This window comes from Zonotrichia albicollis, chromosome 2 (genome assembly GCF_047830755.1).
Source record: "Zonotrichia albicollis isolate bZonAlb1 chromosome 2, bZonAlb1.hap1, whole genome shotgun sequence".
Classification (NCBI taxonomy): domain Eukaryota; kingdom Metazoa; phylum Chordata; class Aves; order Passeriformes; family Passerellidae; genus Zonotrichia; species Zonotrichia albicollis.
Genome location: NC_133820.1, coordinates 88696773 through 88724613, shown reverse-complemented (window position 1 = coordinate 88724613; position 27841 = coordinate 88696773). Strand labels below are relative to the sequence as shown.

General features: G+C 37.7%; 1 protein-coding gene across 2 annotated transcripts in view; it reads left to right on the top strand.

The window, feature by feature from the left end:
• The window catches only part of ABCC4 (ATP binding cassette subfamily C member 4 (PEL blood group)), a 142924-nt gene that overhangs the window by 37040 nt on the left and 78043 nt on the right, over positions 1–27841 (top strand). For both annotated transcript variants that reach the window (XM_074535621.1, XM_014273652.3), the window contains exons 12-19: positions 433–527; positions 634–720; positions 6942–7038; positions 8181–8399; positions 10293–10433; positions 11815–11852; positions 12164–12261; positions 15205–15351. In XM_074535621.1, coding sequence (XP_074391722.1) covers positions 433–527; positions 634–720; positions 6942–7038; positions 8181–8399; positions 10293–10433; positions 11815–11852; positions 12164–12261; positions 15205–15351 — 922 coding nt within the window. The remainder of the gene's footprint in view (positions 1–432; positions 528–633; positions 721–6941; positions 7039–8180; positions 8400–10292; positions 10434–11814; positions 11853–12163; positions 12262–15204; positions 15352–27841) is intronic.

The following is a 27841-nucleotide window of genomic DNA, read 5'->3' as shown; positions in this document are numbered from 1 at the left end:
CAATCTGTTTTTTAGGGATATTGGCAAGATAATTTACCGATAATAATTAGTGCAGTTTTTATTTTTTGTGACAGCTAATTTTGTTCAAATAAAAGCTTAATAACTTTACTGTTAGGTATTTTTTTTGATTTTCTGAATCGCCAATAAATATTCCTCGCAAGACTAAGGATAGTAGTGCACTTTACTTTGGCATAGCTGTAGAAAAACTGAACTTTAGGATCTCATCTATTTTTTCTGCTTTCTCAGTTACCCTTTGCTGAAAGTGCGGAGTCATAAAGCAACTGCAGATATTACATTTAGTATGAAACCTTATATTTTAATGTGTTACATTAATACTTTCCAAATAGGAAATGCTACATTGAAACAGCTTTGCCAGTGTTTGAAGTTAAAATGATTTAAAAAATATTTTTATCTGTTCTTTCACATTCACAGGACTTGGAATTATTGGCAAATGGTGACCTAACAGTAATAGGAGATCGTGGAGCTACTCTGAGTGGGGGACAGAAGGCCCGTGTAAATCTGGCCAGGCTAGTGGTTTTTGCTATTTCTAAAATTTATAAATTGTCAGATTCCAGTGACTAAAGTGAACCAATGTAAGACTTTGTTGAACTGACATTTCTTTAAACCTTTCAGAGCCGTGTATCAAGATGCGGACATCTATCTTTTGGATGACCCACTGAGTGCAGTGGATGCTGAAGTTGGAAGACATTTGTTTGAAAAGTAGGTTACTGGTTTATTTTAACATAAAATGCAACTGTTTTATTGTAATTCCTTATCAAAAAACTTGGGACAGCATTTCTGAGGAGATGGATTTCTTCACAAAACTTTGTACATTCGCTTTCTGATTTGTTTTTCCCCTATTTTATGTAATTGGAAGATACAGGGGTTTTTTCTTCCCCTCTATGTTTTGTTGACTTTGTTCTTTATTTTTAAAAGCCCTGTAAAAATCTGTTTTGGAGATACTATAAATAGAAATATTCTTAAGGGAATATCTGCCATTTTCTTAAGAAAAATGTTGAGTTTCATACATGAGTATTGGGGTTTATGAATAATGGGGTTTACCAATATTAGTACTGAGTGAAGAATAAAATGGGATGGGATTTTAAATCTCTTCTTAGTTTGCTACAACCTTACTGACTAGTAATAAGCACTTAATTCAGCTGGCTAAAGGAGAGGACAGAACTGTCTTAGACTGTTGAATAATTTTTAATTTTGGTTCTTGAAATTTCTGTTGGGAAGGTGAAACAGGGCATGTGGCCTGCAGAGTAGACAGCAGAGAGCAGAAATAACAGGAAAGAGAATGTATAAATTTACTGTGTAAGAGAGGGGTACTGGACCTTTCCCCACTTCCAAAGAAAGTGTTCATTAAAAGTCAGGTTTCCTTTTCAGTGAGTTCCTTCTTCTCCATCCTTCTAACACTGTCTAATCTAAGGCACATAGGTGAGTATCAGAATAATTTGGTCAGTCCCAGCCAGTGTTTTGTCCTTACTTCTTCACAGCTTGCAGCTCTCTATGTTAAAAGGTATAATCTAGAATTTACTAGAAGGAGAAGCTTCTGTTGATGAAATTCAGTGGTCTTTGGTTCAGGTCTTCAACAAATGTGTTTTGTTTAGCGTACTTGCATCCTTTGAATTCCATGCTCCAAATACATGAATTAATTTGGTTTTACTATTGTTCTCTCCTGTCCTCCCTCAGATAATCATAAAAACTTGCAGAAATCTTGTAGAAATGGTCATAGAAATTGCACTGAGTAGCAGTGGCATGAATGTTCTTTTTTCCCCATACAGGGAAGCTTTTAGTATCTAAATTTGAAAGGTGTACATCCTGTTGATGTTTGCAGTTTCAAATCTGGACCGTCTGAAACCCCTTTAACATGTTGCTTTATTTTACTGATGTTTTCAAAAGGCTATTGTTTGTTTCTGTCTGCTGGTGTGGAGTAAGAGTTTTATGCTGCATGGGCTTTACGTTCATTTTTCAGCTGCCACGACTGATAGATGGAGTTCATCACCTCTGTAGTTCACGTGCACTATCAAATTCCTTTAATGCCTGTTGAAACTTTCTAGGCTTCAGCTGCTGCTTTTCTGTTTCTGCACAAGATCTCTCTGCAACTCCAGCATCTGACTGTATCAGTGCCTGAGTTCTGAAAGTGCACCCACCTGAGCTGTTAACCTGTCTTAAGGTCTCTTCTTGAAGAGGGAGATGAGAAAGTGCCTGGTGCCTTGTGGAGGAGGGCAGGCTGCCTCTTCAGCTTGCTCTACTTTTCATGTGAGCTGTGACACTGGCAGCATCTACATTCTACTGCAAACCTGCAAATGTGGATTTTTTGCATGTGCAGAACCATAGAGGAGATAGAAGCCATTGCACTGTGTTTTGCTGATAAGCCTGTGAAGATGAAGAGGAATAAGGAGGTTATCTCAGAGAATTTGAAACTCAGACAAGTAGCTGGGGTTGTTTCTGTACTTTCATTTTTTCACCACAACTCCAGATCAGGTTGAGCAAAACACAAAGAAGTAGAATGAAAGCATTTTTTAGAAAATGAGCTGGGTGGAGTAGTACTGGGAAGGAAAACCAAGCAATGCCTCCCTACACAAGACTTTACAACAGGACAAGTTTGTCCTGTTGTCATGCATGAAGACTTTAGGGAGGGTTTTTTACAAACAGAAGTTGTCTTCTGAGGCCTTCATGGAATCTGTAAAGGTACTGGGGGTAGTGGGGAGAGCATTATGTTCAGTAAGTTGCTTTGAGAAACAAGGCAAGGCATGTACTTTAGGGCTTCCTGAATAGTGCTAGAAATGTGGAGAAGACAGAGAGCACTTGGGCAAGAATGATTTCTTAGAACATGGTGCTAAGGAATGTCCAAAACACCACTTCATGCAGGCTGCTCCCCCAGGAGTCCAAACCACGAGGCTTAAAACAATGGATGAGATGGAAGAAACAGGGGATTTTTTAATGAGAATCTGAAGTGGATATTGTTCAGTTCACTCACTCCTTTTTTTCTTGCAATTTTATGTTAAAGTTTATTTTTTTTACAAGTGTCTAGTGTATGTGTTTACAAAGATAGGTATGTTCCTAGTAATTCCCCAAAGCTATGGCATGTGGGTGGCTGGTTCATTACATTTGCTGCTTTTCTGTATTCTATTCAGCTACTGCAGTAAGTAGTTTTAAATATATAAATACTTTTCAAATGAGAAAGAATGCAAGTAGCACAGCTCCAGTGGGAAAAGAGACCATATTATTAATAAAGGACTTTGGCTCTTAAGAATTTCTTTGTGATTCAGACAAGTCATTCTGTGGATGATGGAGTAGATAAAGGCAGTTTTTCAATTAATTCCTCTTTCCTGGTCAGATTCCTTGGAAGGTATAAACTGAAGAGTTCCTATTTTTGTGTTATTTGTTGCTTTTTTTCCTGTGGGTTCTTGATAGTTAATAGTAGACAGGCTACTGCCTGTGCTATAGCAGTGCTTCAGGCTTTTTCCAGTGGGGGGTTGCCAGTATAGTTACATGTTTTTTTACATATTTGTATATGAAAAGATGCCTTTGTTTTATATTTATTTAAATAAAAATAGCTTTTAATTCACTTTTAAGAAATCCAATATTTTGAGAACTCTAGTTTCAAAATGAGGGACAGCCATCACAGATCCAGTAGCACATTTCTTTGTATGGTGAAGTTTGGAGCAGATGGGGATTTCTAAGAAAATCATTCAATTGCACTTGGATCTCAAGGAATTTCCTACTCTCCCTTTTTATCTATATGTTGCTATAGATTATATGGTTTCAGATCACATTTAGATAGAGATAAAATTGTGTCCTACCAGCAGTATTGACTCAAAAGTCGTGTTTTTAAGAGTGAGATTTATATTTCATCAGTCTATTGGGGCATGCCTTTCTCTAGGTATTGTTACTTCCTGTGTATCTTTTTCAGTGACAGGAGCTGTGTACAAGTCTCAGTTAATTATCAGCTTGATTTCTTTCTTTCTTTCTCCTCTGTGCTTGTGGGAGTAGACAGAGTTGCAGGACAGTTTAGAAATCTTTTAAAATAAGGCCTAAAAGACCTAAAGTTGTCATGGTTCTTGGGAGTGGTATGCACATCATTCCTAGTATCAGACAGAATTCACATAGAAAAAGTTCGCAAACACCAGGATCTCTGGCTCAGAAAGTTCCTAACATATGGATTCTGGAGTCTAGAAATGGATGCCAGAGGAAGCATCTCCCTGTGTACTTTCTCCAGCCATCCAGTGCTACCTGATGCCTGGAATAGGTAAATGGATTTTGTGGACCAGTTGTATTTATGTGTGACTGGGACTTGTCATGAGGTGGAGATAAATGATTGTCAAGGTAGGCATAGAAGCAGAAGCAGCAGAGTAGAAAAAGAGCAGAGTAGAATATGTAGGGTGTGGGGTTTTTTGGCAAGCACAGTACCTATTTTTTTTTAATTTTGTAAATTTTGAAATGTGCAAAACTAACTGGGGGGTTGTTCTTCCTAAACTGCTTAAATTTAAATTTAAGGGAGAGGAAAACAAATATAGGAAGTAAATTAATGTAACAAAGGGTTTATGCCTGTGAGCACTTATGCATGTGCTTTAATTTCATTTCAGTGGTTATTTTCATTGAAATGAATATAAGTATTAACTAGAGTAAAGTTAAAATTGCTTGTAAACTTCCAAAAATGAGAGGGAGAAAGAATGGTAATGAAGAAAGTAGAATCATTAAAGAAGAAACATTTTGCAGAGGTGAAAGAAAGCTGGTTCTTGGAGATAAAAACTTAAAAAACATTGAAGAAAAACTTGTCTCAAATAAAAGCAGAACTGATAAGGAAGGAAGAACAAATGAGGATTTGTATGCACGAAGTGCAAAGACTCAGCCTGTGCATAGGGGAGCACTGTGTTGTTGTAGGCCCCTTTCTCAGTGTCTCCTGCTTCATGCTCTGCACTATCAAAGCTCAAGCTAATTATTTTTTAATTCTGTAGCGGTTTGCTGCCAGAGTGCAGTGGGTTTTTCAAATGGATTATAGCATCCTGTTACTTAAGTTTGTTAACTTAAAATACTCTTCACTTCTTTTTGTTGAATTGGAAAGATGTAGTTTATAGAGAGGTCTGTCCTTATTCTGGTGTTTCTGATGATGTATGAAAGTCATTGATGGTACATTTTCAGGTGATGGAGAACCAGGCAACGCTAACGGCAGTTCTGGAAACAGATATTTGTGAAGTTCTGGGTATGGGGTGTGAATTAGTAGGTGCGTGCAGTAGGGTGAAGTGCCCAGGTGTTGAGTCCATGAAGGTACAACGAGCAGGGAGCAGTAGTGTGGAAAGGAGGTGTAGAGTGTTTTGGATGGCAAACCCAGTATGACTCAGCAATGTCATGCTCTTGTTAAGGAAATAGGACCTTGGGATTTATGACTAGTGCTGTATGTGGCAGTACAAGTAAAATAATACTCCTGTTATGTTTTGTACATGTAAGGTCTCAGTTGAAATAATGTTTTTGTGCCCTTCAAAAAATGTGTAGACCAGCTTCATACTCCAGTATAGGTAGTCAGGAACATTCAGGTCCAGGGCAGGGAGGCAAAATAGAAAGCTATCTGCAATTTAAAAGAAAAGTCTATTTGGGAGACTTCTTTATTACTTTTATGTGTTTTTTCTTTCATGTCTGGAGGACTTCAAGTATGAAGGGACCTTGTACACAGGAATGAACTGGTCTAGGGGCCCTTGGGGATGTAATGGATTGAAATTGCACTAAAGGACTTAAACTTGGGCTTCAGAGAAAAAAATTATAATGGCAAGGATAGCTTGTCCCTGGAATACATTTTCAAGGGTGTTGAAATTTCTGTTTAGCTTAAACATGGAGAAGAACCCATTTAACTTCTGCCAGGAACATTTTTACGTTTAAATTGATTCTTAGTTGGGGAAGAGGATGCAACTTTCACAGTCCCTTCATCTCGCTTTTTCTTGTACTCCAGAGAGGCTGGAGAACCTTTGGGTGTTCTCTGTCTGGATCTGGTGTGACTGTGTGCACAGGTGTGTGTGTGCTTGTGCATGTAATAAATGTCACAGTGGAGCTGGTGCAGCAGTTTGTCCTGTTGTCATGCATGAAGTGTGCTTACAGTCTAACCAAGTATGCCTCTGAAGAGTAGGGGACAGTCCCAGGGAAGGTGAACTGTCTGGGTTTTAAAAGACAGGTAAATGTGTTGTGGCAGTGCTGGGCTGGCTCCAGCAGGTGTCTGAACTCTTGGGCCAGTCACATCCCCTGCTGAGAAGGCTTTCAGTGGGTTCTCTGTATCATCACTGAGAAAGGGACACGAATGACATCAGATCATCATTCGCTTAGAATTGGGCTTTTCACCTGGTTGTTGTTCTTCAATTATACAGAGCAGTATTTCTGAAAGTAGATGGATGATGAAACTAAGCCTTAGTGAACCTGCTGGAAAAATAAACACTTATGGACTATTTTGGAATGTTTTGAGGTTTTTTTCCTTAAATCAGTAGTACGGTGTAATTCTCCAGAAGAGTCTCTGTGGCTCAGTGTTACAGCTGGTCTGAAAGCTTCTCTCAGAGAAGACATACTTTTACTGGCTCTATTTCTCCATAATTTTCCACAGTATCTTGCCCTTCTTTCTCTTTCCTTTAGAATAATTTTTAAAAATTTGCAATTCAGCTTATGACATGTACATTTGTTACAAGAATGTTTAAGACAACTTTAATGAAATGTCTTATTGCCTCCTCTTTTTTTGCAGATCAGAAATAATTATATAGCTTTTCCCTAGCTTGAAAACTTAAGAAATTAAATGAGGAACATGTTTTGTTAAGGTTTTATATGGTTTTCGTAAATCTAGTAAGCACGGTCATCTTCTTATTTTAAAAACTGAGAAATTGAATAGAAGAGGTTTTCCAGAAATAAATAGTCTTCTAGGACATTTAATTTTCATTAATCTTTCCATCTCTTTGCAGATGTATTTGTCAAGCCTTACGTCAGAAGATTTCTGTTTTGGTCACTCACCAGTTGCAATATCTCCGTGCTGCAAATCAGATTCTAATTTTAAAGGATGTAAGTGATTTTAATATCTATACTTATATTTTTTTCATTGTCCTTTTTACTCTAAGGAAGGAAAAAAAGGTTTTAATTTTTAGTTTGTAAGTGTATTTTCTGTCTACTTACGACTACATATCAAGTTTTACAATTATTAATAAGTGTATTTTTCTTGGAATACCTTCCCTGAAAAATCTGTTGCTGAATTTTGTCATGCATGTAAATAGTCTTGCATTAGTAAGATTATTTAGCTGCATTAGTTTATTTCTTCAAACACTTTGTCTGGTTTTGAAGTAAAGTTTTAGCCTTCCCTTGCTTCAAATTTAATATACTCTGAGACTGTGTTAATGTTTTGCTTTTGTTCTTGTTCCTTACACTTCTGTGTGAATTAAGAACTGTGTTAATTTTGCAACAAATCAATTTTTAAATTAAGACTGAGACATAGTCTCAGATGCTTTTGAGAATGAGCATGCCTTCAGTACAGCTGGTTCCTTCCCATCTTCATTGTACCAGATACTGAGCAACAGAGGGGAAGTGCAAGGACTGCAGTTGGGGCTTTTTTTTCCTGGTTTTTTTTTTAAGGCTGGGTAGTGAAATATTTGAAATTACTTCTGATGCATCAAAATGGTGCAAAAGGGCACTGTTCCTCTTTTACTTTCCATTCAGATTGCTTGAAAAATTTCAGTAGCTCTTGAGAAATGAGTTTGTGGTAGAGCTGAAAGAAATGTGGACATGGTCAGTGTTGCTCCTTGTAAGGTTCTGTGAGGATCAGAAAATGGAGATGGTGTTTTCCCCTGGGATGGAGCAATATAAAAAGACTCATGGTTGTGTGTGTGGTTTAACAGGTTGTCCTGAAGCTGCAGGGCTTGGCATGTCCCACAGCTTCTCCAGGGAAGTGATTCTCCCCTGGCTGTAACTGAGGTTGTTCTCATCCTCTTTGTTTGTTGGCCCTGTTAGCTGCTACAAGGTTTCTGGTCAGAGCTTAAAGAGCTTGTTTCTGCTCCTCTAAGTGAGGAACTCATAGAGGCTTCAGCTCAGTTACTGCAGTGGGATGTGTGCCCAGCAACTGCAGAACCCCAGAGGTAGCAAGGACTGGTAAGAAAAATTGTCCTTTATGCAAAGTATATAATGAAGGTACTAAAACTTTGTATTGATTGTAGGGTAAAATGGTGGGGAAAGGTACCTATGCGGAGTTCCAGAAATCTGGCATCGACTTTGCTTCCCTTTTGAAAAAAGATGAGGAGGTGGTAGAGCAGCTGTCAGTTCCAGGAACCCCCAACCTGAAGTCTGCTCGGAACCGAACCTTCTCGGAGTCCTCTGTCTTGTCCCAGGATTCGTCCGTCCACTCGCAGAAAGATGGAGCTGTGGAACAACCACCTGTGAGTGCTCAGAGGAGAGAGGTGTCTTGATTCTTGTCTGGCTGGTTTTTAACTTAAATTTTGATATGGGCTTTCCCTGCAGCATTGGGATTTCAGGGATTACTGAATTGCATTATCAGGTGAGAGCGCGCCTGTGGAGAACCTGCCCGGCTGTGCTTGGCTGGCAGCTCACAGCTCAGTGTGAGGCTGTTCAAACCCAGCAGAGTCAGCCTGTGCAGTTCAGCATCAGCTCTGCTGAGTGCTGGGAGCATTCCTTGTGTGAGTTCAGAGGCACCACACTGTGCTTCTTTCAGCCTGCCCTCTGACAGCAGTGCTGTAAAGGACCAGTCCCACTGTATTGGGTGTGTTTGTGCAGTGTTGAACTGAAATGAACACTTTGCCCGAAGTCCTGAGCTCTGGGAAGTGCATGTAGAAGCTGTGGCTTTATGCAAAGTCTGTGTTTGCATGGCTGGCATCAACATGCCCGTAAACATACCCACATGATCTTGAGCCGGCCTGCGGGGGTGATCCTGAGACGCTGCTGCCTTGCTCTCTGCAGCCCTTTTGGTGGTGGAAACAGAAGGCTTTGTAGGGTGCCAGTGTGACTTCCAGGTGCCTCCTTATCTCTTGGCCTGCCCAATGCAAAAGCAACCCTGAAGTTTCTGTACCAGAGGTTGCCTTCTGCTGGTGTGTTTGCATTCCCATCAGTCAGTGCAGGCTCCCTGTAACCCTGCTAGGCTTGTGCTAGCACTGCATCCATGGAATAAGCATTCCCTGTATGTCCCTGATGATTGTCACCCCTATGCTGTAGATCTATATTATCTCTATTTCTTCTCTATGGTGAAAAGCAGTGAGATTTAAAAAAAAAAAAAAAAAAAGCTATGGACTTTTTAATGCCTTTTTGAGGAATTGTTTTATGCTCCAAAGCAGTGAACTTACATTATTAATGCCCCAGTGGCAATTCCAGTCTCAAATTCTCTTAAATTTATGGAGGTGTACCAAGCTTCTTAGCAGCATCAATACTGTTGAATGGGGATGGGGAGAAGTGGGAAGGTGTGGTGGCTGGAGAAACAAAAAGATAGACTTCTCACCTTTTAGGGATTTGTAGGTTGCATTTCTCTTTTTATGTCTATCAGATCTCTTGATTCCACTGCTCTTGTACAGCCATGCCTTGTGGCAACAAAATCAACTGTTACATGTCCACTAATTGCCACTAGTTTTTATATTGCATATACATATACGTAAAAATTTTAAAAGATTCCTGATTTTATTAATTTGTATAGTTCTTTTACCTTCTTTATGCCTGTATCATTTTTTCCTTCTCTGTTTTTTAGCGTCCTCCATCCATTGTTTGCTTACTATGACTTCCCATTTGTCATTTCAGTTATTTTCCCTATTAATAGATGCTTTGTTCTTATTTACAAGGAGATGATTAGAACTTTGTTGATGATTTGTAAGTCTCAAGTATAGATTGGTTGATTATGGTACATACTTGTAGAAGAGTATTTACCTTAAATGTTTTTCAGGGAAGGAAAGGTTGCTCACATTTGCATTCTGAAAACAGAATCTTCCCTGAGTGAAGGCCTTAATTTGTTATGCACGAATGTGCTATATAAGAAAAAAAGAACCCACATAGTGGTCAGAGTAAATATTTCTGGCTATATATGAAGTTGTGGTATATTTGGTGAGCCAATGCCAAATAAAATCCTTGAAGTGTTGCTTTGCAGAGTAGATTTTTCATTTGGGGCACTGAGACTAATTTTTTTGTCATAGCTATAGTTCAGTATTTAAAATTTTTATATGCATAATCACTTTATCTCCTTGTTTAATTGTTTGCTAATTTTGAACCTAGTGGCTTAGTCTGAATCTGTAACGACAAGATTGATGGGGTTTATTCTATGGACTTTCTTTCAGGGTGAAAATGCACTGGCTGCAGTGCCAGAGGAGAGTCGACATGAGGGAAAAATAAGCTTTAAAGTTTACAGAAAATACTTCTCTGCAGGAGCAAACTACTTTGTGATTTTTATACTCTTATTATTTAATATTTTGGCACAGGTAAGTTGTTGGAAGTCATAAATAGTATTGAATGTAGTTTGGGTTAGTGAGATCTTTTTCCGCTCTATTTTTATTTTTTTTTAAATACAGTGCATACTTGATGCTGTAATATTTAATCTAAAATGTTTGGGTGTTCTTTAATAATTTTGTAGCATACCCAAGTGTCAGCATGGGATTTTTGGTACAACATTGAGAGGTCTTGCAGTGATCCTTATTCCAACAATTTTTACACCTCACTAAAATAATTATTTTGGTGACAACATGGCATGAAAATTATAAGCCAGTGTACTTTGTTTAGAAAGAGAAGAAAATAATAAGGTGTATAAAAGTGGTGTTAAAAAACAGTCAGAATGTTTCCAGTTGAGGAGGGTAAAGAGATGTACTGGGTGTGGGAGGACAGAGCCTGGCAGAAGAGTTCAAGGAGCAGCTCACCTGTTGGTAAGTGCAGATCATGTGAAAAGTTTAGGTGGAGGGTCACTGTTTAGCAGAATGAGAAAGTAAGGAAGAGCATAGGCAAATATTTTGTGTGATGCAGACTGTAGCAGGTATGTAAATGAGTTTTTAAACAAAGTTATTTACAGACTTACTGAAAGCAATGGTGAGCTGAGGAAGCTGGGTGAGGATACCTTTCGTGAACCTTTTTCTCTGTTTCTTGCTGAGAAGGCTCAAATTCATTTCATGGAAATTATTTTTCTTGGCTGTAAAAAAAATAGTCTATATATTTTAACATCTTACTTCTTGCTTGTCCTTGAATTGAGTCTGTTGGAAAGTTAGCTAAGCAAGATCAGATCTCTGTAGTAGATCTGTAGTAGATCTCTCTCTCTGCCCACAACTTCAAATTCACATGAACAGAAGTGTATTTTGAGATAATAACCCTGTTACATGTTTGTAGTCACCATTTGTCACAGAAGGAAGGTGGCAGAAGGAATTTTTCCCTCCCTCTCCTCTCTCATCCTCCTTCAACCCTGTTTCTGGTAATTATCTCCTGTAAACACAAATTTCTGGACTGGTAACATCAGAAAGTTTGTTAATCAAAAAGCATTTTGGAATATCTCTTGTAGCAAATTTAGGAACTGAGAAAATGAGTTCTTTAAAGTTCAATTAACATACATTAGGAAGAGCTACTATATTTTGTTTGCTAAAGTGTATTGCTTTCCTTTAGCTTGCTAACATGTAAGGTAATTTAAGGTAACTTCTTTCTTTGTAGAGCACCTTCTAATGTGCTTGGCAAATTGCTGCTGGTCTTGAAAGACTGGATGGCATACTTTTCTGAATATGTGATGTTTTCCCAGAGAGCTTGAAAGAATAGCAAGGAAATTTAATTTTCTAATTTTTTTTTAATTTTGTGAGATGATTCTTGTATTTGCTTCTTTTGCTCAAGGTGGCCTATGTGCTCCAGGACTGGTGGCTTTCTTACTGGTAAGTTGGTGATAAAAAGTGGCTGGTTGTTTCTGCCTTTTCAGTCAAGTGCTGTTTGTTTAGTTGAAGAGGAATGGAACCTGCTCTAGAATACTTCAGATCTTCCTCTGATTTACACTTCTTTTTTGGGGGGGAAAAAATTAAAACTTTTTGCTAAGTATAGACTGTAATTGCATCTATTCATGTTGTGATGCATGACAGCATCAATACATGAGATCTTTTGAACTAAAGATTTCAACTAAAGAATTTAATCTAGAAACAGCTAAATGCACTTATTTGATCATGGTTATCTTCTGTGTGCATTTCCACAGGGCAAATCATCAAGAAAAGTTGAATCTCACAACAAATGGAAATAATGGAACAAAAGTGCCTGATCTAGACCTTAACTTTTATTTGGGAATTTATGCAGGTAATTGCACATGCATGTGTGTGTGTATGTTTGTGTCTTAAGAACTATTTATTATCTGATAAAGATTATTGAGAGGTGCAAAGCAATGTGTGGGGAAATGTGATTTCTAGCAGTAACTGAGCAATGTCTTAACAGATTAAAAGCCTGAGTCTTGTTTTCTGATTAAATAGATTGCAATAAATAAAATAAATCTGACAGAAGAAATAGGTTGAATGCAGAATCTTTAATTGCTTTGGCTGGATTTTGGAAAATAAATCAGGAATTGAGTATCTGAAAAGTCAGTCACATTAAGGTTGGGGTTATTGTCTATATATTAGCAAGTAATTGAGCTACATCTTCAGTCATTATATGGATGGCAAGAGGGATTAGAAATGGATCTTTGTTCTGTGCTGTTCTAAAACTTGGCATGGCTGCATTTCTTCTGAAGTGCCATAGAAAAAGAACAAGCTTTTAGAAGGCATCCTAGATGGGTATGCAAAGCAGGTTGTTAAAAAACATTTCAATATATTTCAATAGGTAGCATTATGCTTCTGAAAATTCAGAAAAGGGCGTTGATCCTTGCATTCAGGCATCCAAACATCTTGAAAAACTGCTCTGAGATGTAGTAAAAATTGCCACAGAAGAATCATGTGCATGCTCTCAGATTCTGCTGTTTAACACTCTTAGTGATGCATGGTTTTGTATGGCATAGTAATTTCTTCATGGAGATGTAAATGGTTGGTGTGAGAAAACAGGTGGAATGCCAGAGGAATATGCATTGAATGTATTCAGAAACATCTCCATGGCTGAGAGAATAGGTGCAGGATTTTTTGTTTAGTTTGTTTTCTGGAATCCACGTGATCCGAGTGGCTGACAGAAAACATTGTGTTTGGCCTGGGAAGCAACAATTTAGGAGCCAGATGAACTTGGCTCTTATTTTCTCTGTGTAATGTCTTATTTCCTGAACTGTTCCAGTGGACTGCACAGTGTGATTAAATGTGGCAAATTTCCCTTTCTCTAACCAGGTAGCCTAAACCACATTAGTGAAAATTTTATTCTTAAAGGAATATTTTGCTCTAGATAGCAGAACAACAAAAGCTACTTTTATATTGAAACTTTTAGATGACAGTTGACTCTGTTCAATATTTGCAATTGTTGAACAGACAGCATTGACTTATCTACACAAAATTGTAAGTGGAGTTGACAAAGTTATAAAAAGGTAGTGCATTTTACAGGAAATACATACTAATCCAACTTACCTTTTTTATAATCTAAAGAGTATAAAACAATTCAACATTTTTATTTCTGATTGTCAATGTTTGAAAAAACAAGCCCACTGTAGTAGTTCATTCTTAGTCCTTGTTGCTTCTGTGAAACAAAGGTTTTGAAGAGTAAAATTGCTGTAAATAGGGAGCACTGCTGGCCAGAAATGGGTGCTAATTCCACACCTCTTCTATAAGGCAAACATGCAAAGACCCCTTGTCTCTCTCATACTGAGGTTCTGAGCTCATGAACAGGGAAAGCAGAGCCAGACCAAGTGAAGGACTTGGAAGCGCGTCTTGTTTCCCTTCTCCCCAACCATTAGGTCTGTTCTGGGAGGGTTGTTCCAACAGCTTCCAGCAGCTACCAGGCCTCAGTAGAGCTGTACAGAAATGTGGGGTTTCCAGGATGTGGTCCCTCTCCTCGTGTTGCTCCCAGAGACTGCTGTTAGTTAGGAATGGGCTGTGCCACAGCCTCCTGCTTCATGCCTCTCCTGCTCCCCTTTTGCATGACCCAGCTTTCCTGTTTGGGTATGTGCAGTTATTCTTGGAAAAATTGTCTTTTCCTGGCCTGGGGTACAGCAGCTGGGACAAGGCAAAAAAACTCTCATCCCAGCCACCAGAATGTGAGCAATAAACTGCAAGAAGACAAATGAAATTGTGATGATACCTTTATTTACTCCCTGGGAGGATACAGAAGGAAGCATATGGCACAGCTTAACCATTTCCCATAATTTAAAACCTCCCTCTTTCCCACTGTTACTATAGCTGTTCCTGAATTGTGTAGGATTTTAACCTGCCCTGAGAATAGGCAAGGTTTTCTGCTGGTAGTTGGGGTCTAACTTCAGCATGTCCTCAAGACCTGAGGTAGCTGTGCTGTTTTCTGAAGCAGAACACGTAGAGCCTGAAAGCTCTGCTAAATGTAAGGTTTAGACCTTCACTGTTCACTCTTATTGACAGTGAATTTGAGCAGCCACATTGGAGATTATGCGCAGCAAACAGAGCAACAGCAATCTCATTATTTATTTCAGTTTTTTGCCCTGTAGCACCCTTGTCTTGTAAGCAGAGACGTGCCCAGAAGAGGAACAAAGAGTCTGCACACCAGTTCCCTAGAAGGACTGTTTCTTCTCATGGCATAAGGAATGTATCTTACATGGTGTGAAAGACAAATAATTTATGTGATTTGGTGTGTTTTACAAGGGGAAGAATGGCATGAGTGGTTTGGACTGATTGGGAGTAACTCAAGGTTGTGTCTAAATAGCCATGTATATATTACTTGTTTAATACCTGCTGGCAAGTGTTGAACCTTCACAGTGACCTGTGCAAGCCACAATTATACATGGCACGGCAAAATGAATTTTTTAGTAACGCTGTTATGCAGAAAGTTTCAATATGCATTTATCTCATGGGTTAACAAACATTTCCTACATTTCTGTGAAGTACCAGTTCTTTCAAACAGAAAAAGAGAAATGGATTAAATTGATTCTGTGATAGTAACTGAAGCTAGTGACAAATGTATCTGTGTTCTGCACTCAGTCTGAGTCCCCCTAGGCTTAAGTTTGGATTCTTGCTGTATGCAGAAGTCCAGAGAATTTGGTTTTAGTGCAATTTTATTTTTAACGTTTTTTTTCTCCTGAAATATCCATATCTCTTTGGAGCCTCTATTCATATTTTGTTGGTTTTTTTTTTTTATTTTTTATTTCAGGTTTAACAGTGGCTACAATACTATTTGGCATAATAAGAAGTCTTCTGGTGTTTCAAGTTCTTGTCAATTCTGGTCAGAATTTGCACAACAAAATGTTTCAGTCCATTTTGAAAGCCCCTGTCTTGTTTTTTGACAGAAATCCTATAGGTAAGTTTATTGTAAAAAAAAAAAAACCTCAATATTTAATGTATCTCCTTGATTGAACAAATTGTACCATTTCTGGACAATTACAATTTGATGGTATTTTTGCACTTCTGTTGGGTTCTTTTGCTTCTTTTACTTAGACTTTCTAAATCTAAATTTTTATTTAAACACCTCAAATTTTACAGTGTAGTCCTTTTCAATTTCAAACTCAGACTGCTTATTGATGGTTCACCTTACTGTGTTTAAGTGCAGGTTACAGAACAATGAATTAGTTCTAGTTTTGGTGTTGTACATGGACCTGTATTTGCACTGCTGTTCTGATGCAGTTTCACAGGGAGTCTCCCATATGCTGAGTGTGTGTGAATGCATTTTGTAAAACTGTGATCCAGATCCTTATGTTCTTCAAAAGAAAGGAGAGAGAGAAGCTGGAGCAGAGTGAAGAGAGTGGGAAGGTGGGTGGTACTGATTGACCAGCCAAAGGTTTGTCTTTTATATGAGAACCAAAAACCTGATGGTCTTCACTCCCTTGGAAAAAAATGGACTTGTTCTCATAGCATCAGGAGACATTTCATTGTAAGGATGTATAGGGATGGCTTTATTGTTTCAGAGAAAACAATAATATTTTCAGGAAATTGATACTTATGTGGAGAAGAGGTTCATGTCCATGATAGGATGAATGAAATGGGTACAATATAATCTTAAAGAGCACCCCTGTAACTGCAGAAAGTTAGGGCTGTGTTACATGGCCTGCTTGTACTGTGAGTGTGTGGAAATGTAAATTCAAGGCCACTGCAGAGGTTTAGAAGGGAAGCTCAGGAAATGGGAGCTAGTGAGAGCGCATGCATGAGAAGAAATCCTAGTGCTGATGTGTCAGTTTTCCTCTTCTCTCTTGTGTATGTGTGCACAGCAAATGCAGCAACTTCATTTTTGAGCAAATACAGAGTGATCTTCTAAGAATGCCCATAAATCTGGTTCATAATAACAAACCAAGAACTAGAGAGAAAACATCAGCAACAATGTAGAGTAACACCAGTTTGCTTTGTAACACTATGAAGCTTTAATTAGCAGTGCATTGTAAAACTGACATTCTTTAAATCTGCCTGTCGCTGGTATTCACACACTTTTGTGACTTAGATGTGTGTTTCTGTTAATCAACAGATATTTTGTAATAGAGGATTAACTTCAAGATGCATATATTTCTTTCCCTTCATCTTTCTTTTGGTCAGGATGGCATGCAAAAATACTTCTGTTCTGATCTCTGCATTATTTGAAAAAAGGAAAAAAGAGAAGTAAAAAGATGACACATGAGACAATGTTCTTCAGAATTGCAGCATTTAGCAGTTCTGAAATCTGTTTGTAATATCTGTATTTCATTGTCTGATTTACATGGGTTTTTTTACTGTTTATTTTCCTTTTAGAACTTCACATGCTATTTCTTGCATTGAGGTGGGATTTTTTTTCCCCATCTTTTTTTTAAATATGCCCATGAAAGACATACTAAAAAGAAATTGAAGTTTTTAAATGTGCTTTTTTCTAGCTTTTGATTGTAATAGCTAAACCAAGCTATTAGTTATTGTATCCCATATTAGCAAAGCTAATATTGCAATGTCAGATCTGTCATTTAAGCATCCAGCATGTTCTCAGTGTTAGTGTGAGGTCTCTAAGACCTCAGCAGAAGCAGTTGCTGAACTGAATTATGCTGTTTCATTTATCAAAAAAGAATCAGTGATTAAAAAATACCACGGCTAGTATTTTTAACACACGGTGATCTGTGTTCCAGAGTTGAGTAGGTAACTTAAATAAACAAACATCCCAAGCTCTTGGTGGTGCTTATTGGGGAAGCAGAGTAGTGAGGAGCATCGGGGAGTCGACATTAGGAAATGGAAATGCGTGGTGAATCATGACATGTCTGTCAGCTCCCAACAGTGTAGATCCAATCAGTCTTGGTGAATAAATGAGATGACTTATTTCTAAAAAAACTGTGCTTTGTGAATCAGTTTAGGCATAAGCCCAAGATCTCTCTTTACAGATTGCATTAGCAATATATGGGGAGGGGTAGGTTGTAAAGGGAATAGTTACTAGCATTTTATCCAGATGACAGAAGAAAGTAAATGTATTTTTGGAACCTGGATTAGATAGCAGAGAGAGAAAAAGAATAAAAGGACCCCTCTCTTGTCTCCCTTCCTAGCCAAAAATATTTCTATGTACACAGATTTCACCTTTAAATTCAGCATAGGTCTAAAAAGAATTAAACTTTACTGTATATTTTGCACTGAAAGAACCTTATTATTAAATGACTGTCTTTCTCTTTCCTTTTTAAGTGTTTAGCCTAACCCTACTGAGCTGATAATCCTAAGTGACCAAAGTACATTGTCTTACCCAGCATGCAGAAAAAATTGCCATTTATTTATGACTGAAATTCTAATTTATCAGCAGGTATCTCTACTGCATCACTTACACAGCTGTTGTGAAAGCTTGATGGGTAGTTGAACTGTTAGTATTTTGGGTTTTATTACATCTGACTTGTCTGCATTTGTTCACAGAAGTTATTTTTTTGTGTGTAGAATTTGGCTCTCTGGAAACTTCCTTTGCTCTTCTACCCATATCCCAGTAAGGGAATGACATGAATGTCAAAGCATCTGTAAAGTAGGGAGATGTGGACGTTTTTTGTTTTGTAGTGAAGGCTTCATATATTGCTCTTCACATGTCGCTTGCAGGAATAAAAAGGGGTTGATTCCTGTGCATGTCTAGCGCAAGAGGGCAGCATGATCTGTTTTATCCCAGCTGAGCATTACAGAGGCTTCTTAGAAGGATAACAAATTTCATCTGTTGTGTTTTTAGAGATGATATTTGAGGAGTAAATTTTCAACCTCTCTGCTGAGCAATAGTACTGTGGTTCCATTCAGTTGTCTTAATTGTCTGCAAGAATAGTATTTTCTCCTGATCTTTTACACAATGAGCTTTTCAGCTTCGTGTAGTGCTGAGTTCAGGAACTTTTTTCCTTTTGGAAATAGTGGCCAAAAAGTCAGATAACCCTCTAGAGTCAGAAGACTCCCACCAGGGAGACCTTCTTCAGCCATTATTCCTTTTAATTTCTTTTCTGAGATGTTTATAACACTTCAAAACAGATTTGTTATAAAACTATGTGAAAGGGACCCAGACTTCATCAGCAGACTTGATTGGGGACTTGCCTCTTTTGAAATGAGTTTCTTACTGAATCGTTCAGATGATCCTACTTTTGACAAGCTTCAGGATTTGATTCGAGATTACTTTCTTAGTTTGTAAATGAATTGTTCTTTTCTGGGATTTAGGGACAGAGATTAGAGAAGTGATGCTAATGTGTAACTGCATAATTTTCAGTTATGGTGGTTGTAGTGTAAATTCTGTGTATTTTTGAATTGCATTGAATTTAGGAAGCTGAAACCTGCTGCTGCTTTGCTGATGGGTGCTGCAAGAAGGAATGGATGATACGCATTAATTTGTTCAGATAAAATAGAAATCTCTTCCCCTTCTAGAGAATCTGCCTGAAATTTAAATTGAACCAGAATCACTACAGAAGTGCAGCTCTTTTTCCCCAAATTGTATCTCTTCAAACTGTTTGTTTTGACAGTTACAGGAGGAAAAGAAGTATTTTGGCAGACTTTGCAGCATTTCTGGCCTTCTTAGAAACGGGAAGCACTGAATTGTATGATGTTTGTCCTTCACCTGTTAAAATAACAGATTTTTTTTTTTTTTTCCCACAAATGCATTGTGGAAGCATTAAATAAACATTGATCCCTTTGGGTACTTACCTAGACTTTGAGATTTGACCAGGTTAGAGAGAGAAATACTTTTTTTTTGGTTTTGGCACCCAGAAATGGCACGCTGAACTGATAGCTAATAGCAGCACATGAAAGCAAACTCCAAATATAAAAAGATTAAAATGTGAAAGAAAGCTGTTGTTATAATGAAGTTTGTTTTTCTTTAAGGCATAAGGATTTTAATTATAGTGTTCATAAGTCAACTGCTGAAACGCTTATAATTTGACAGAGAAAGTTTCTTTATAGGATTAAAAGCATGTTCATCAATGCACAAATGACTATCTGCATTTTATCTGACAGAAGTGTCAAATGGGCAATGTTGTTACAGTGTTTCAACCATATAATATTTGCAACGAATATGGTATTTCAGCAGTCTGAAAATTACAATGCTGATAATGAGGTTGTTAAATTATACTTTATCAGATGGATAGTGAAACTGCTCTAGTTAGTGTACATTAATGTATGCTTGTTCACACAAGTGATTCTGCTGAACAAGTAGCATGTTTAAACAAGAAATACTGGTCTTAAACTGGGTGATTTACAGTAGGTGGTGTTTTGGCATATCATGCAGTTAGCAAGGCAAAGCTTCATGTTAAGATACTTCGTTTGTAGTCTCATTCGTCAGTGATATAAATATTCAGTAGTGATGCCAGGAAATTGTATTGTATTCCTATTTGACTCAATGACTCAATTGCTTTCTTTCTTCTTTTTTTTTTTTGGAAACAAGATCTGTCCTATCTTTCTGATGCAGTTTTCAGATATATCCTTGTGGTCAAGATGAATTCTGCAGGGTTGTGAAAAACTGTACCAGCTCTTTTGACAGCTTTCATGTTCTCTTAAGCTAATACAAAAAAATGCATTGTCCTTAAAGCAGCAGAGGCTTTGTTTTTGGCTCTCTGTGCCAAGCTCTAAAGGGCATTCACATGTGCACAGGTTTGTTAGTTTATGTTGAAAAAGAAGTCCCTATAGGACAGCCTTTTGTTGTAAAATAAAAATACAGATTCTCTCTTCCGTGTTGGTAATCACTTGCATTTGTTGTTATTAAGATGGCAACACAATGGGTTCCATCAATCATCAAGATCCTTAACAACCACACAACGTTGTAAATATTATGTTTGGGTGTTTGAGTGGAACAGCTCGTCACTGAAGTAGGTGTGGTAATTAAAACCTGTTAGGTTGCTACATGTGTTAAAGAAAAAACCCTTTAATGTTTTTTTCATATAACAATGGCGATACGTACTTTAAATCTTATCAGGGCGTGATTATTAAATGATATTTTATGGGAGTTGCTCATTTACTGTTAATATTATCATGGCTTTGTTAAGAGTTTGAATAGTCTTATGCTTCCATGTGTTTTATCACTATTATGATTCTGTCAAGAGCTGTACGAAGGTGATTGCTATAGGAGTAGTCTTTAAAGTCAGTAAATGGCACTCTGGAGTTATGTTTACATTTATTATCTATTAGCGTAACTCGATTCAACTCTATCCTGTTCTTTTCTGCAATAATAATTGAATGAAACTTGGCCATAAAGCGATGAGACAAGCCCATTACATTTTCAGTTCACCGAGTCAGAGCTCACCCCATTTATGCCTACTATGGGAGATAAAATTAAAAGCTTTACGGGAAAGCTGTTTGTAGGAGGGGATGAGCCATTATTTGACAGGGAATAGCGTGAAGCTTGCACTGACAGCCACTTCCAAGTGCAGCCTCTTGCTTCCCTGGCACAAGATTCCGCGTCCCTTCGTAGGGATTTTCGATCTTCTTCACATTAAGATCGCCTGGTGGGGAAAACAGCCTGCTGTGAAACTCATTTCTGACCATATGCTGACCTGCCCAGATACTGCAAAGTCCAGTGTTTTCATTTACTGAAGCAGCTACAGAGAGAGCTGCTCTTGCCCCACCTCAGCCGAGCAAAAAGGAGGCATGGAATGTCGGGCAAGACAGGGAAGCCTAATTAAAAATACTGGCTTTAGAAGGCTGCACAGAAGCTGTTCAGGGACATCCCTTTCCTGCAAGTGTAGCTGGAAAATAAAAATGAAATTTTGTTTTAGTCTTGCATAGCTGGCATGCTGTTTTAGGGAGATTTGTGGCAATGGGGAACTACATGTTGGTTGGAGACACTTGAAAACAGAGGGAGAGACTGCTGTAATATTGATAGAAAACTGCAAGGGGCTTAAAAAGAGGGCCCAACTGAGGTGATGCAGTTACAAATAAGCTTTTAGAGATAATCCAAAATGGTGCTTTTTTTTCTTTTCTTTTTGTTTTGATAGTAACTATTTGAAATATGTTCTCTTTTTTGCTATTTTTAATTTGTTTATAAATTGTGGAATGCTGCTACGACTGCTGTGGATAGTGGGGACTGGAGGTGCCACTTGGATAGAATGTCCTCTCTAGCTGTTCATGGATGCCTGTTTTGGATGGGAATTGAACATCTCTGAGAAATGAGGAAAAACTTATCAAAACTTACTTCATTCAACCTTGGAACAAGGCATAAGCATTTCCAAAACTAAATTACTTTGGAGAAGAGCTAGGCAGGGATGATGAATATCCAGGTGGTGAGACCACCTGTAGGGAATGTGGGAAAGGCAGTCAGCTCTTCTCCCCCTCTGGTTCAGTGTGAGCTTTGAACATGTGGATCCCCACCCCAGGTGACAGCCATGCTCATCGGGCTCTTGGCTGTGCCAAGCCTTCCACTGCTGTCCTTTATGGACACACAGAACACAGTTGAGTGTTTCTGCAAACGCTTTGATCTTTGCAGAAAAACTAGCCCACTCTGATGGGGTGTTTTGGGTTTTTTTTTTGCTTAATCTGAGTAGCTGGAAATTAAAATGAAACAAACACTCTCACAGTGCAGACTCATTTCATTAGCACTGTTCTGCTTTATGCTGCGCAGAATTCTTTCTCCCAGACGGTCCTAGGTAATCTGCACTGCAGCATCTGGGTGAATTAATTAGTTGAGGTTTCTTTCTTTTTTTTTTCTTTTTTTCAGATTGCCAGCATCTTGCAGATTATGCAACAAGTGAAGATTAGTTTGTGTCTGTGGTGATCTTGTAGAGTGTTTGGAAACAAAAGGCACTTCTCGATCCAAAATTAAAATTTTAGTGTAGAAAAGAATGGCTGTTGTATGTGAATCTGCCTGTTTTGGCAATCCAGACTAAAGCCTGAAGAATAGAAATAACAGCAGAAGCAGAGGTATTGAATCGAACTTGACTTCAGTGTGTTGTTCAGTTTAAAAAATACAAACTTGAAAGTTATTTATAAGTAGTACTATACAGTACAAATAGTACAGTTTACAAGTAGTACAATAATTGCTTGACAGATCTTCCACCCTATCTTCCCCAAATATTTTTTTTTTCCTTTATCAAAACCATTAGGGACTTTTTCTGGGGACTTTTGTTATGTATTCAGGTGAACACATATGCAGAGCTTCCTTCAGGTTTTGATTTTTTATGTCATTTTATGGAAGATAATGTTACGTTTGGAGAGGGCAACATTATTCCAAGCTGTACATGTTTGATAGCTACCAGCCTTAAAAGAACTTTTCAGTGTTCTAAAATAGCATCAAGCATATGAAGAACATTTGTTTGTTTGTTTGTTTTATTAGGTAGTGGACAATAGTCCTGTAATTAGAGTGGTAGTATGTAATGGACATTAATTATTGCTTGTGGCTATACTGACCTTGAGGCAGGTAGCTTGAAACTGGAAACTGCACGTTCATTTTTGTTTGGGGTTTGTTTTAATGTTCATTTAAATTTGGGCTCTTGTTCAACATTTTCCAAGGTGATTCTTATTTGCATACTTAGTTGCCATAGTTTTTGATTCTGGCTTGAGCAGAATATTTAGTTGTGGTGGTCCCAAAGGGAGGTTGTAGAGTGAGGAGGTTTCTGAAAAGTCAGCATAGGCTGGGGCTGCCTTAACTATGACTCACCTAATGCTGGGTAGGAAGTTGCATTCACAGAGCCAGCAGGCAAAGCAAGCTGCTGCATGGCAGAAAGGTGGCAGAGTCTTCATTCTCAGCTGTTTGATTCGGGGTAGAGTGCCTTTTGTACTCAGGAGGTGGTTTTGGTCTTACGTTTGTCTTTGCACTGTTGTAAAAGACCTAAAAATTATTTCAGACCTGTTTGTCTTCTAGTTGTAGGATCCCCTCATCCTTCCTCATTTACCAGTTAAAAAAAGAGCATAAAGGTCACTAATATTTCTCAAATTTGAGCTTTTATCTTGTGCTGCTTGTGCAACATTTATGACATTTGAGAATTCGGAGGAAATTTAGAGTTCAACTTTTCATAAGGTCGTGGTTTCTGTGTCCACTGATGTGGTTCTGGTCAGTTTTCATCCACTGTGTACTGAATTTACCCTTTGTTTTGTCCAGGAATGGTACTTTTCCTGCTCTCTTTCAAGCATAAGTCAATCACTAGCTGGATTTAATATTGAGTCAGAGAGTGCAGAATAATCTGAAAGTGTTTGGAAATCTGAGAAGGTGAAGATTTGGAACTTGGACATCCTTGCTAGCAATTACAAGGAATAATAGATGGAAGAGAGATGGTCTAACTCTTCCTCAGTTCTTTTTATCAGATGTGATGAGATTTCTGTGTGTGTGTGGTAAACCTCTTTTTTCTCAATGAAGTTGCTGTCTGTTTAATATGTAAATGATGCAGTGCAGAATATTGCTAATTCGTGTGTAGGCAGGAAAAAACACTCTGCTTTGTGCTAAACTTCCCTTCAGTGGGAATACATGCTTCTTTGTCCCTGTGTGTATTCATTTCTCAGCATAATTTCATGTTCATGAGTTTGAATGTTCACAACCCAAAATAAAGAGTTTAGTTTGCTAAAACTAATTTTAGGCAAAATTCCTACATCTGTTCTTAAGATGTCATAATTAACTTCTCATACAGGAATACTGTCCCTGCCCCATCCTTTCTAGGACATGCCAGGAGGACAGTAAGTGATTGGATGCCAGGGGCATTTGCTCATTGTGGGGTTTTTCCCCACTCTCTCCTTTTCAATGTGAATATTTAGAGCTGTAAACTTTACATTATTTTGTTCCTCTCTTCTTCTAGAGCACTTATTTTATTTTATTTTTTTTTTTGGAATCTGTAATGCTTATCTTTACAGAAGAGGTGGTGTCTGTCTTAACTTAGAGCGTTAAGTCCCTGTGCTCTAAGGATGGGTATCTAGGATTTGGAAAGTGCCACTTAGAAATTTACCATATTTTTAAGATTTATTTAAAAAAATATTTATGTAAAGGCCCATATGCTTTCCTTGAGTTTGGTACAATACTTCTTTCCTTTCTCCCTTCATTCCTTAATTCCCCAGTTTCCTTTTAGAAGAACAGTTCTCCTCTCTCCTGTCTGAACAACCAGCCAAAAGTAAACAATTACAGTTAGCTCTCCAGAATATTTCTGGTATTCCCTGACTAAAAAATGTTTAAATGGTTTAAGGAAGAGTTGGTAGTTCTTACCTTCAGTCAGCTAATATTCCCTTACCATTGGAGAAAAAACCACAATTGTTTGATGCTCCTTTGAGACGAAAGATACCTGAAGAAACCTCTGCAAATTTAAAGCCTCAGAACTGTGAAATATAGATGGTTTTAGCTTTAGAATGGTCATATTTTTTTCTATTAAACTAACAATATAGAGAGAAATTTTTTTCATCAGTATTTTCGACAGAAAACTAGTTATTCTAGACTTATTCTAATAATAAGAAATCTTATCTAAGGAGCGCTTCCAAAATAAAACCAAATTTGAGAGAAAAAAGTGCCTTGAGGTTTTTATAAAGCTGACAAGTTCTAATATTCCAAATACACAGTGACAATGATCTTCTCTTATAATTAAGCTGCAAGTATGATTTAATATTGAATTCAAAGCCATTCACTGAATGCTGCTTATATTTAAACCCCCAAAAATCCCCAAGAGAAAAAATGGAAAAAACAATCCCAACGTATTTTTTTTTAATTCAGATAAGAAAAATAAACTCTGCTGCACTTCTATTTAATAACCAGTGTTGCTCAGCTACTACCGAAGGCTTAAGGACAGTGTTTAGAAGTGATTGTTCAAAAATAAGTGTTTCTCTAAGATTATGAGGGCTTATACAGATGATTTTGTTCACCTGCTGAGTGTTCAAGAGTGGAAATGTCCAATCTGACGCTTTCCAGAAGTGTTTGTTTGCTTGAAAAAATAGAAACATTCCTGTGGAAAAATAGGATGTAATTAATATTTGTCCCTTCTTAGCCACGTACTAAAGCAATATTATTATGTACTTTTAATAGAGACACAAATGTTTAGTGAAATGCAAAATCCCAAGTTTCTGAAATGATACGAGGTGGTTTTAGCTTAAAATGTAGTGCTGTGAGCACTGCTTAATTTTATTAATATCTTCCTGCTCTTCCTCTGTTGTTGTTGTGCTTCTCATGAGATGCAGGATGTTAAAATGCTTGTTGAGTACTTGTTTTTAATTTTTAAATGGGCATAGAAGTGTTTTGAATAGAAATTTTACTTATTGTTCAATTAAATGGGCAGAAGGAGAACAAGTTAGAACAACTGAAAGACAGTACATTTATATTAGATATTATGAAAAAATTCTTTGCTGTGAGGGTAGTGAGGCACTGGCACAGGTTTTCCGGACAAGCCTGTCCATGCTTTATCCTTGGAAGTGTTCAAGCCATGTTGGATGGGGCTCTGAGCAGCCTGGTCTTGTGGCAGGTGTCACTGCCCACTGAAGAGGGGTTTGAAATAGGTCATCTTTAAGGTCCCTTCCAACCCAGGCCCCATTCTGTGTTTCTTAGATTTTACAGGTTTTGGAAAAACAGAAGGTTGCATTCATTCTTTGACTCCCTGAGAAGCAGGTGCAAAAATACTCTTCCAGCTAGTGACCTGCAGCACTTTGGTAGATTTGGGTTGTATCTGAATTACTGCAAAGTAAAGGTGATGGAAAAAAACTTTCAGCATGGAAGAAGAGGCTTTAAAGACCTTTCATACCTCTCAGATTTGGTGCAAAGCAGAGATTTATACTTGAAATTTCACCTCATCTTTAAAGGGGCTGTGGTTCTTTGTAGTGGAACTTGAGCAGCAGGATGGATGGAGAATGCTGTTGGTGTAAGAGAAAGTGTGACAGGTGTAACATTTGCTCCTTAGACCAGTTTTTCCTCTTGCTGTATGCCTTTCTGCTGTGATACCAAAGCAATTCAGAGAGGAACCAGAGCAACAAAGGCAGTTACTTTAATTAGTGAATTTTATCCTCAAAGGCTTTTCGATCTAATTTGGTCTTCTGATTTTCTGTTGATTCTTCCAAATGCTTCAGACTTAGTCAGACAAAAGCCTTTTTCTTCACAATTGTCAAATTTCATTGAATCTCGAGTCTTGGTGATAGAGCTTAATTGTCAGCAAAATAAGTCTTGGTTTCTCTAAATTGTTTGATCCTCAATTGGTTTAGAAGTGACAATATACTTTCATTTACAGGGTTTAGATACTGTTTTCATGTGGCATGTGGAGCAAAGTTGGACCAACGAAAAACATTATTTTAGTTGTTTTCTGCCAGGGAGGCTTAGACAAAGAGCTTAGTCTCAGATCCTTTAAAGTTCAAGCATCTGCCACTAGGGGCAAAAATTATTTTCCTGTAGGCATTCATCTTTTATTGTAGATTTACTGTGCTGCTTCACTTGGTTGATAATCTAATTTAAACCTCAGAGATGATTCATACCTCCTCAAGGGGGATTCACAGCTAGTTTAAATTGTGTGATGTCAAAACTTTTCAGTTCTTCTAGGATCTCTTTTTTGAACATAATGGTCCTTTGGGTGTTTGAATGCATTGAGGAGTAAAGAATGTAACCCATGCAAATAGTGACACTTGAGAGATACCGTTTCACAACATACCTTGGATTATTTTTCAAATTTATTTGGATTTCTGGTTCAGGTAACTTGTGATGTCTTAATTTGGGTCCTAATCATGCCAAGTGGTCTATTGTGGACAAACTTCTGCTAGTGTGATTGTGGTACCTGTTGAATAAAGGAACTTTCTGGAAGGTAGAATAGATCATGTGCTGTGCTAAAGACTTTTGTTTCATAAGCCCAGCATTTTCACATTTTGTATATCTGTAATATGACAGTTTTCCAGAAAAACACTAGATTATGAAAGGTTACAAAACCTTGATGTCAAGAGGCATTTTCAATTTCCATTCTCAGAAAACCAGAAGCAACAAAGAAACAAACCCCCAGTTGTCCAGAAGGTCCTAAGAGGTTTTAGATTCATCCAAAGACTTAAATTTGTTCATGACCCCTTCCTGAGGGCATGACCACTGTGTAGTTGACCACTAAAAAGGTTAGGAATTGAATGTTCATATTAGTTTCATATTATATTCATATGTGAACTGGTATTTGAGGAGTTCTTCTCTAGAGTCTGGCAAGGACAAAACAGACTTTCAGAAAATGAAGAGATGTTGTAAATACCGTTCAGCTGTGATGAAAGGTTTATTGAATGCTTTTCTTATACATTCTAAAGTTAAGCTACATCTTGAAAACTATCAGAGCCAACATTAGTTCTCCAAATATTCTAATTAAATAAACTACCATGCTAAGTTGTTACTAATAATACTCTGTATTTTTAATAGTGGTTGGTTTATTAACACAATTTGGCATTTGTGGTTTTTTTGCTTGGAGGTATAGTGTTGTTTCCTATTTCTAATGATGTATCCACAA